The following is an 11,929-nucleotide window of genomic DNA, read 5'->3' as shown; positions in this document are numbered from 1 at the left end:
AACCGCGTGCTGTTACCCTGTGTCTTTTCTCAAGAAGCTGTATGACCAATAATCCCCCCCCCCCCCCCTCCAAACGAGAATATAGTACGGTATTTGCGTATAGCACTCACCTATCATTTCTAATATCAATGCAGTGTAAACAGACGGAAACCGCATAAGAATATTCTGGGAGCAGGACATATTGATTGGTAGTCTACTATACCTCCCGGGTCTAAGCATCTAGCCTAGGCAACTACTCCATGGAGGGAATATCAAGGATTAGTACTGTAAATGTTAACATGATGTACATCGGGGGTGACAGAGGAATTGTTAGATAAATAGATTGTGCCATACTTTAGGTTAGAGTTGTAGTCAAATAACCGGCTGTGGATATGCATAACATTCTCGTCCGTCCCAAAATTAAGTTGCGAGTGTATTTTGTGTGCATGTATCAGTGAATGTGTGTGTGGGATGGGGGGGTGGGAGAGACCCCGACTCCTCTACTGCAGCCCAGCCTCCCGTCCGATTGCGAAGCTCCGCGGCACACACTCTCGCTCACTCATGCACACACACATGCGCGGCACGCACACAATTCCACACTGAGCTTGAGACGGAGAGGGAACAAGAGAGAAGGGGGAAAGAATGAGGAAGAACTCGCACTCACCTTTTCGTCCTCCCAAACGCAGATTCGCTGATAAAGCATCTGTTATCTGATATTTCTTTAACCAGTCGTGGAAAATTCGGAGTGTATGGGAATCTGGGAGTGTTTTTTCGTACTCGAAAGGCTATCTCTATCTCTCCATCTCGTATAAAAAGCAAAGCGAATGCAAGCTACTCTACTGTCCATACGCATTCAGCGCCTTCTCTCCACTACTGCTGACTTCTCCGGGAATCTACACGGACCCCAGCAAAAAGGTAAGAAGCAAATTCTACTTCATGTGCAGCATGTGCAGTATATATATTATGTATATATATATTATGTGCAATATATATATATATATATATATATATATATTATCGCTATGAGTTTATCAGCAAGTTTTTGAATATTCTTGACGTTACATGCGGCCGCAGCCTAGACTAGAACGGCAGATGTGCGTTGAGGTTGATGCTTGCTCCCTGATGTGAATGTGGACTTTCGAATTGGTGTAGAGATTCACTTAGCATACCTTAGTGAAAAATCGCGTCTTAGTTTGTACATCATTTGGGTACCTTCTAACGTTTGTGTTGCAGTATCTTGCGCTCACTTTACTCTCCGTACCTAATATTAGCCTACAAGATTTTCTCCTCCACGTGTAAGTTGTGTTAATCAGGACTAGTCATGGCGAAGCTCAACCGGCAACGTGTGCTCCGTAAGCCGCAGCCTCCCTCTCTGACTGTAAAGAGGGGCTAAAGACAGGGGTCCCGGAACCAACACTGAACCCCTTCCCCGTACGTGGTCCCAAACACGTACAGAGGGCCACTAACGCATTGTTTTGGGGAAGATTATCTGAAACAAGATTTGTGTAATGATGATTCATAACGACATGATGTTAAATACAAGATACCGGAGCAGTAATATTCATACAGTGAACAACAAACATAATCCATATGTCAGATAAGAAAGGATGGAATACCGAAATATCTGTTCGGAAGTAAAAACAAAAATGCAGTAATATTTCTGCATCCCACGGAAGAATGACCACAGTTGGCACATTTTAACCAGGCATAACAATTTACACCGTGGGTTATCCTACAAACAGTAGGCATCCTTATATCATCATTTTGTAAGCAATTAACCGTTCCTTCTTTTTCTTTTATTTTTTTGGATTTCCTGTCCTGTTTCGGTCTGGCCGCAGCGTTGTACTCAATGATGTACTCAAGCCCATGATTCAGTGGATTTGATGTGAAACCTCCTCTGCTGATGCTGCGTATAAATAAATATGTGTAAACGGCGAGCGAGCGTGCGGGCGTTTACGCGTCAGAGTGCATAGCCTATCAGCCTTTCAGTCGCCCGGTAGTAGCGGCTGTTCATCCGTCGTGTCCTCGCGCGTTCACCTGCCCCACCCCTTTCACTGCTCAAGGTCTGCATACAGACACTCACTGAGGCATCGTGCTAAATTGGGAAAACCCTTACATTTTTACAGGGTTCTATGTTAGCACATTTACGGGCAGTGCATAACAATGCATAATATTCTTCAATGATAATAAAGCCACTATCTACACACAGAAAAAGGAATAGGATTTTCCCTTGCCATCTATATTTTAGGGCCTATGATTTTTTTTTACTTTGGATTGCCTGCATATTTATTACTGCATTGATTTCATTTTAGAATGCACGGTTTAGGAGCAAATTAAACATGTGTTTTATGTTTTCAATTTTCCCTCTCACTCTCTCCATAGGTTTTGAACATCCACATCAGTCCTAGGTGACAATGAGGTGCTCCGAGGTTTCTCCCTTTATCTCTTTGGGTTTGAGGTGTTTGGTCATTTTTGCCATCCTCTGCTGTAAGATCCCGTATGTGACCGCGGAGGATGTCACTTCCAGCTCGGAACACTCTGTACCCCTCAACAGCTCCTGTTCCGACGGCGCAGTGTGTACCAAGGGTGTCGTACTGCCGGTCTGGCTTCCCCGGAACCCCTCTTTTGGTGACAAGGTGGCGCGGGCTACGGTTTACTTTGTGGCACTCGTCTACATGTTCCTGGGCGTCTCCATCATCGCTGACCGCTTCATGGCCTCAATTGAAGTTATCACGTCCCAGGAGAAGGAGATCACCATTAAGAAACCTAACGGCGAGACCACTACCACCACTGTGAGGATCTGGAACGAGACCGTGTCCAACCTGACCCTCATGGCCCTGGGTTCTTCTGCCCCAGAGATCCTGCTGTCCGTCATTGAGGTCTGTGGCCACAATTTCGAAGCGGGCGAATTGGGTCCCTCCACCATTGTGGGCAGCGCGGCGTTCAACATGTTTGTCATCATCGGGATTTGTGTGTACGTGGTGCCCGACGGGGAGGTGCGCAAGGTCAAGCACCTGCGCGTGTTCTTCGTCACGGCCTCCTGGAGCATCTTTGCCTACCTGTGGCTCTACCTGATCCTGGACGTCATCTCCCCGGGCGTGGTGCAGGTGTGGGAGGGCCTGCTGACACTCTTCTTCTTCCCCATCTGCGTGTTGTTCGCCTGGATCGCCGACCGGCGTCTGCTCTTCTACAAGTATGTCTACAAGCGCTACCGCACCGGCAAGCACCGTGGGATGATCATCGAGACTGAGGGCGACCGGCCGCTGCCCTCCAAGGTGGACATCGAGATGGACGGCAAGATGCTCAACTCGCACGCTGTGGACTTCATGGACGGCTCGCTGGCCCTAGACCTGGACGACAAGGATCTGGATGAGGAGGAGGCTCGACGGGACATGGCCAAGATCCTGAAGGAGCTCAAGCAGAAGCACCCAGACAAGGAATGTGAGCAGCTCATCGAGCTGGCCAACTACCAGGTGTTGAGCCAGCAGCAGAAGAGCCGCGCTTTCTACCGCTGCCAAGCCACTCGTCTGATGACGGGCGCAGGGAACATCCTGAAGAAGCACGCGGCCGACCAGGCGCGCAAGGCAGTCAGCATGCAGGAGGTGCGCAGCGACGCCGACGCCAATGACCCCATCTCAAAGATCTACTTTGACCCCGGCTCCTACCAGTGCCTGGAGAATTGCGGCACAGTGGCAGTGACGGTGGTGCGCCGCGGTGGCGACCTCACCCAGACAGTGTCGGTGGAGTTCCGCACGGAGGACGGCACGGCCAACGCCGGCTCTGACTACGAGTTCACCGAGGGCACAGTGGTGTTTAAGGCCGGCGAGACGGCCAAGGAGATCCGCGTGGGCATCATCGACGATGACATCTTCGAGGAGGACGAGAACTTCCTCATCCACCTGAGCAATGTGCGCGTGTTGTCTGAGGGTACTGAGCTTGGCGGTGGCGAGCCAGCCGACGAGTCCACCACCCCGACGGCCGCCGCCAACCACCATGCGGAGGTCATCGCCTGCATCGGTGCGCCCTCCACTGCAACCGTCACCATCTTTGACGACGACCATGCTGGCATCTTCACCTTCGAGGAGCCGGTGATGCATGTGAGTGAGAGCGTGGGCACCATGGAGGTGAAGGTCCTGCGTACATCCGGAGCTCGGGGAGTGGTCACTCTGCCCTACAAGACCCTCGAGGGATCAGCGCGCGGAGGCGGCGAGGACTTTGAGGACTCCCATGGCATCCTGGAGTTCCAGAACGATGAGATCTTGTAAGTTTAACTGTTTTTTTTCCCCCAGTTATTTTTGTGACTCCTATCCAGCTTTAGCTTGCATAGCTATGCATTGATATTGCATCTGTAGTGGGCTTAACTTAAATATTTGTGACATCAATTGAGAGAAATGTATGTATTTTCTGGAGACATGTTGCAATATGCAATATGCAAGTGATGCAATAGCGATGCATTCCTCAGATCATGTTTGAAAAGCATGTGTTCTGATGCTGCTTTCTGCTCTGGTCTGGGATGCATGTCGATTGTTCATTTTAATATTTGACATCATGATGGTGATGCCTTCATGACATTGCGATGCCACAGAACGCCGCAGGAGGAGATGTCAACCAGTCTTTTTTTTTTTTAGCCTGCTTTTTCTCTCCTCCCTTTTTCTCTCCTCCCTTTTTCCTCCTCCTTTTTTCCTTCTCCTTTTTGCTTTTCTCTTCAACCATCCTGCTCTCCTTCTAAGCCATGTTTCATGTAGCCTCTCAGCTGTGCTCAGCCTGAAAGTTTAATCGATTTAAGGAGCATGACCACGTTTAATTTGTGTCCGCATTAAGCGTGTGAGTCTTTGGAATGGCTCCGCGCTACATAATTGGGTATTTTGGGAGTCTTCAATTTAAGCTCGTACTTCCAATGTGTTCCGGTGAAGTTGCGGCATGATGTAACCACTCGTAATGCATCATGCTCTTCTGTTTTGTGTTTGTTTATCTTTTCTTTTTTTACCTCCCCTAAAACAGGAATGCTTATTAAAACAATATTAGCTGCACCATCAGCTGTGTGCTGTTTTAGGATCTGTCCCAGGGAGGTCTTCTGTGGGCTTTATGCTGGGTCACTGTTGTTTTCCCTTTGAAAAAATAAAGCAACAACAGAGGAGGATTTATATTTGCACTGTTGTAAATTGGCACCTCTGAGCAGCCATTGATCAGCTTGCCTATTCAGCTGTTTTGTGTAGGTGAATTATCACAGGTTGTTATGGATGGTTGTGGATTGATGTGCTGTTGTATGTGTATCTGTGTGTGTGTGTGTGTGTGTGTGTGTGTGTGTGTGTGTGTATGTGTTTGTAATAGCATTCTGCCTCTTTTAAGAGCTTCAAAGCCGTCTAGTGTTTCCATTTTTCTCTTCATCTCAGTCAGGCTTGGTCAAACATTAGAGCGGAGTAGAAAAAAAAAATGGTCTGAGCATCCCCAGCAGTTCAATCCAAACTGTGTGTAAGACGAGTGAAGTGACTGAGTGAATGAGAGCCCCTGTGTTTTATACAGATTCAAAACAGATGTGGAAGTTCAAACTTTCCGGGCCCTCAAGGCCTGTCACATAGTTTCCATAGCATGGAGCAGTGAGTGCCGTTAAGTGGATTTTAATAACACTCGTTTAATGAAAATGACGGACTGATGCTGGGGAGGCCGGCCCGACCCGGCCGAGACCGAAAGTCGAACGGCGGAGGAAAAGAAGCCCCCAAAAGGAATGGAAAGGAAACAGGAACTGATTTTTCATGTTTGAATTTAGGAAGACAGGGGCAATGTTGGGTTTCTGCACAGTTCAAGCCAGTGAGCATTCTCCAAAGGTTTCTCAACCGCGCTAGTTCCAACACCTGTAAGGGGAATGGAAACTGAAGGCCTTACGTACATTTCCCAGTGCAGCAAGAGAGTGTTTCATTCATCAAAACCAATCAACTGTGTCAGTTTTTTGAACGTTGTATTGGGTACATGAAGCATTGACAAATTGAGGCATTATTCCCAATGACCACCTTATTGCTCTGATAGCAATGGTAGAGACAGAGAGAGAGAGAGAGAGAGACAGAGAGAGAGAGAGCGAGAGAGAGAGACTTCAGTGAGCAGCTCGCCCTTGAACACATCCCAAACGCAATGAGGACGTTATGCTCTGGAAAAAAAGGAGGAAGGAGAGAGGAAAAAAGAAAGGAAGAAAGAGAGAGAGGGAGAGAAAAAGACGCAGCCCAATGAGAAAAATAGATGATCTACATCCCAGCGCCAGAGGCTAGCTCCGCCCTGATTCTGCAGCTAGGGCCTCGACTCACTTTGTCACAGAGAGAACAGCACAAAAGTTTCCCTCTGAGGTCTACTTGCTTCCGTCTCTCCCCTGTCGCTCTCGCCCCCCCTCTTTTCCAGGGTAATTTCACCGCCGAAACGCTTTGTGAATAGGTCAGCTGCCAAACTGAAAGAAAGCCCCGCAGAAACACTGTGATGAGTGTGTGTCTGTGTGTGTGTGTGTGTGTGTGTGTGTGTGTGTGTTTGTGTGTGTGTGTGTGTGTGTGTGTGTGTGTCTGTGTGTGTATGTGTGTGTGTGTGTGTGTGTGTGTGTGTGTGTGTGTGTGTGTGTTTGTGTGTGTGTGGGGGGTTGGGGGGGTCATATATCTTTGCCAGGCCAAGGCTCCTTACTGAAGAAAGGACCGTACTGGGTTCGGAAATGTGTCAGTACATACGGAAATGTTTTAACAGTAATTGAAAATTTTTCAGTAAATTGAATCATAATGGCCAACAGTCCTTGTAGTGGAGCGTAGCATGCTGGTATTCTCATTGTGTCTCAGTGAAGACGAGAAAGTGTAAAATTGAATCATTAAAACAAAATGTAACTGTGTAAAATAATATGACTCCCTTCAAGCGACATGCAGAGATCAGTCTGGGTCCTATACCATCCTAAATCAGATCAAATTGCCCGGAAAGACATTTATGTTTATCAAAATGTCAGGATGTAGCTAGAAGGGGAGTATGTGTGGTTTTATTTGTGTGTATGAGTGTAGGTGATTGTGTATACACGAGCACCGTTATGTGTGAATGTATGTGTGTATGTGTATGTATGTGAGAGGCAGAAGGCCTCCTGGCCATAAGTCTCAGTGGGTTATCCAGGTCACTGATGGTTGGATGCAGGAAACTCGGGGGATATGTTGGTAATTGAGTTTTTTGGGGACTGTTGCCTGTGGTTATCCCAGCAGCTTACCACAAATAAAAACTGAGAATGATCTAATCAGAGTCACTTTAGTGTTCCAGAATTTTGCCTCTCTGATAGAAAACTGGTGAAATCCCTTAGCAGAGAGAGATATTTCATAGATAAATAGACATAAAGATAAATAAATAGATAGATAGATAGATAGATAGATAGAGGCAGTTAGAAAGAACGAGAAAGGAAGAAGTCAGTCCAGACCTAAAGGCAGATGGAATGATGAGAAAGTGTAAGATAGTGACGATGTAGCGGAGCTGAACTGGCAGGGAGGGACGGGGAGATGAGCTGGGGACAGATGGAGAGAAGTGGGCAAGGGAGGCGAAAGGAGGGGGGACTGCGCAGTGTCTTGATGTGTTAATGGGGTTTGTCTCATTAAAATGTGCTGATGAGGCCTACAGGGCCTCTCTCTCTCTCTCTCTCTCTCTCTCTCTCTCTCTCTCTCTCTCTCTCTCTCTTTTGTTCTCTGTTTCTCTCTCTGTCTATTTCTTCCTGTCATCTCTCTCTTTCTCTCTCATTCACTTCCTCTTCCCCATTCAAGACATTACATCCTATAAAAGTGTCATTATACCTTCTTACACCTCTTGATCAATCTGGTGCCACATTTGGAAATGGTGACACCAGGTTACTTATCAAGTGGAAAGTCAAATACATCCCTCTCTTTCTCTCTTTCACTCCTTAAAGGTCTATCTGCAAATCCTTGCACAAAGGCTGTATCAAGCTGGAAATAAAGATATGTCTCCTTCTCCTCCTCCCTCTCCTCCTCCTTTCCTCCCCTTATCTGTGCACGGGCGCAAAGTAAACATCTCGTAATGATTTGAGCGACTTATTAGGGCCGATGTTTCAATTAGTGCGGCGGCTTCCTGCACTGTTGGCGCTCAAGTCAGCTGGCAGGCAGTCGGGGCACGCGAGCGGGCGGCCTGTGGGTGGCTAGAGTCCCCAGTCCCTGATCCCCAACTCACCCCTTACACACACACACACACACACACACACACACACACACACACACACACACACACACACACACACACACACACACACACACACACACCCCCCGACCCGAGCCGTGTGCTGAGCTCATGAGCTCAGAGAGTTGCCATCGCCTTCTCAACCCATCTCTCCCTCACCCCTCTCTCCTCCCTCTTCAACAACTGTCCATTTATCCCCTCTAACATCTCTCTGCCTCCACATCCCTCTCCTTTTTGTTTCATTTTGTCTTTCCTCTTGTGTTTTGTTCTCTCTCTCTTTCTCTCTTTCTCTCACTCTCTCCCTCCCTTTCCCCCCTTTGCTCTGTTGTAACAGGAATGATTTAATTAGCTTGTTTAATAAAATGTGGCCGTTGGTCTGTCAGTGTGGTTTTTGTGTTGGTGGCGCTAGCCACTGTGGCAGTGTGGCAGAGTCACTGTACAGCATTTGTGTGTGTGTTTGTGTGTGTGTGTGTGTGTGTATGTGTGTGTGTATGTGTGTTGTGTCTGTGTGTGTTGTGTGTGTGTGTGTGTGTGTGTCGTGTGTGTGTGTGTGTGGGGTGGGGGGGGGATTGGTGGGTGGTGGGCAGGCCTGCAGGGCAGCATAGACTTAACAAAAAGCCTATGGGCTACACAGCAAAACAGTGCCAAAACAAGGTCTCCTGCTGTTGGAGACGAGTTTCTCCCCCTCTCTCTACCCCCCCTTTTGCTCTCTCTGTGTCTGTCTGTGTCTGTATTGTGTGTGTGTGTGTGTGTGTGTGTGTGTGTGTGTGTGTGTGTGTGTTTGTTTCATAGCTCCTGCAGGTAGAGTGAGGGCTTGTGTTTTGTGTTTTTTTGTATTTTTCAGCTTGTTCGTTCTTTTTACTTTCATTCTTTCTTTCTCTTTTTCTTTTCTTTTTTGTCTCCCTCGCTCCCAAGTTTCTCCACCAAACTCTTTGCTCTCTGTCTCTGTGTCTCTCTCTCTCTCTCTCTTGCACTCCATACCTCCCTCCTCTCTCTCTCTCTTTACTCTCTCTCTCTCTGTTCTCTCAGGCTGAAGGCTCAGAAGCAGGTGGGAAACAAGCCTGCCAAAAACACTGCTATTACCATCTAGTGTAACTTGAACTCTCAGGCCTTACGCACTGATCCTTGTGTGTGTGTGTGTGTGTGTGTGTGTTTGTGTGTGTGTCTGGCGTGTGTGTGTGCGTGTTTGTGTGCGTGTTTTTGTGTGTGTGTGTGTGTGTGTGTGTGTGTGTGTGTGTGTGTGTGTGTGTGTGTGTGTGTGTGTGTGCGTGTGTGTGTGTGCGTACGTGTGTGTATGTGCTTGACAAATAGAGTGAGAGAAAGAGGGAGGAAGTGAGAGGGAGAACGGCTGCATGTTCCCCATGAGCTGCTCCGTAGCTTCTCTTTCTGGTGACCCTGTCCTCACCAGATTGTGTTCATCAACTTGCCTGCTGTGCTTGACCTCACACAGTCTCCACCCTCTGTGTGCCTGACCTTGCACATAATTATGCACACACCCACAAGCACTCATAGTCAAAAACACTCACACACACACACAGACATACATACACAAACAAAATTATTTAATTGGATTTTAATAAGCAAGCATTTTATGCAGATATAGCTCTCTTCTGTCCTAATTAGAAGATATGACTTTCGAGAAGAACATAAACATGAAAGACAACAAAATTAAGGACGTAAAAAAGGCAATATTGACCAGAAAAGAATTATTGCCAAGCAACAGATGAGATAAAGTCACTTACAGTTATGTAGGGCACAGGCAACTGGTGCAACACTAGAAAGTAGAGAGAGAGAGAGAGAGAAGAGAGAGAGCAGGGGGCAAGAGACGGAGTGAAAAAGAGAGAGTGAAAGTGTGAAAGTCACCACAAGTGAAAAAGTAGTGGGAGGGCATGCAAGAGAGACAAATGGATAGAGAGCTAGAGAAGAACTGAAAGAAAGACCAAGAGTGTGAGCTGGGAGAGAGAGAGAAAAAGAGAGGGAGAGAGAGAAAGACCAAGAGAGTGGGCTGTGAGAGAGAGAGAGGGAGAGAGAGAGAAAGGGGAAGGGATAGTGCAGTGGCTTTCTTCATCTGGGATCCGCAGGATTAAAGAGATGCTGCCGGCGCTTTGCTCTGAGCCGCCTGGATTAGACTACCTCTGTGTCGCATACACCTTCTGCTGTGGGCTGACACAGCACTAACTCACACACACACACACACACACACACACACACACACACACACACACACACACACACACACATACATACATACATACTGAGTTCATGTATGAACTCAGTATGTATGTGTATAATTGAAATGGGTGTCAAGTATGATTGAAATGGGTGTCAAGTACACACATGAACACACTCACAAACTTCTCTTCTACTACTAAAGCACTATTGGACTTGCGCTACCCAAGTCTTGTGCTATGTTTGACCTGCTACTCTCTTAAAAGCTTCTCATTCTCTCCAAAACTCTGTAAGGATTAAAAACTTTGGCTGACTTCCTTGGCTCCCTATGGTGGCTTGGAGGTGCCATTTTTCTCCCTCTCCCCAAATCCCCAGCAGAGCTTAATGTTGGCTCGCCATTGTTTGGCAAGTTGGAAAGTTTGGAGAAAGTCGGCGGAGGGTTGCAGCTGAAGCAACTCTCCTAATGAGAATGTCACTGTTCCGCTGCTAGCGCTGTTAAAAAGGTTTTACAAATGGTTATGAGATCGCTAATGCGCTTACTATTAGATTAATTTTTGGTCCAGCCCCTTTGCATTGCGCTACTGAGGTATTTATCCTCCTTAGATGGAGAAAGCTGTGTATACTGTATGTGTGTGTATGTGTGTGTTTGTGTATATGTGTGTGTTTTTGTATATGTGTGTTTGTGTATGTGTATGTGTATGTGTGTGTGTGTTTGTGTGTGTATGTGTTTGTGACAACAGAGATCCCAAGTGAATGCAAATATACAGAAAATGATTGTTTCTAACAGAGCTTAACTTCACAATACATCCCTCCACATTGTGAATCATTCCACTGTCACTGTAAGACAGGAAAAGATTCACAAGTTATACACCAGTCATGGTGTAAACAATGGTAAGAAATAAATATATATTATATACTTTGTGATTACTGTTTAGGGAATTGTACGTGGAGGACTATTAATTATCATGAGTATCCTATAAATTCACTTATTGATCATAGATTCTTAATTAATTGTGTGTGTGTGTGGGGGGGGGGGGGGGGGGGGGGGGGTATTTACATGACTGCATACATGGTTCCTTAAGCAGCTAGCCAGTTAGACCCTAGGCTATGATTGCACTAGCAAAATGGTCAAGGCTGACTGGCCAACATGCTTTCAGCAAATATTAGGTTGTAAAAATGTCACTGTAAAAGTCACAGTTATTTACTGTAGGTAGACTTCCTAGATCTTAAATAATCCTTTATTAGTTTGCTTGTTTTCTACTAGACCAGCTATGGCCTGTTTCTGTGTCTGTGTGCCAATGCTAAAACATTAGCAACCATATTCCTGTCATTCCCACTCACAATTACAATCTTCTAGAAGGAAATTATGCTCGTCTGATAATATGACCCTGTCAGCATTCTCTGTCATGGCTTACTCAGGACCTCCTGTCAGGTTCAAATGCCAGAATCCAAATTTTGCTTTTTGATTGGTCATATACTCTTGTGTCTGATTGGTGATTGGATGTGAGCTGGATGTCTCCAATCTCATTGGCCCGTTCATTGTGTGGCAAACAGCCAGCTATGAATTACTCATTTCGCAACCGATGGAACATTAGTT

General features: G+C 46.5%; 1 protein-coding gene across 2 annotated transcripts in view; it reads left to right on the top strand.

Annotated features, from left to right (window-relative positions):
* The first annotated feature begins 531 nt into the window (after positions 1 to 531).
* The window catches only part of slc8a1b (solute carrier family 8 member 1b), a 90,372-nt gene continuing 78,974 nt past the window's right edge, over positions 532 to 11,929 (top strand). For both annotated transcript variants that reach the window (XM_042064953.1, XM_042064952.1), the window contains exons 1-2: positions 532 to 894; positions 2,362 to 4,240. In XM_042064953.1, coding sequence (XP_041920887.1) covers positions 2,394 to 4,240 — 1,847 coding nt within the window. In that variant the 5' untranslated portion in view covers positions 532 to 894; positions 2,362 to 2,393. The remainder of the gene's footprint in view (positions 895 to 2,361; positions 4,241 to 11,929) is intronic.

This window comes from Alosa sapidissima, chromosome 16 (genome assembly GCF_018492685.1).
Source record: "Alosa sapidissima isolate fAloSap1 chromosome 16, fAloSap1.pri, whole genome shotgun sequence".
Taxonomy (NCBI): domain Eukaryota; kingdom Metazoa; phylum Chordata; class Actinopteri; order Clupeiformes; family Clupeidae; genus Alosa; species Alosa sapidissima.
This window is presented reverse-complemented; position numbering and strand designations above follow the sequence as displayed.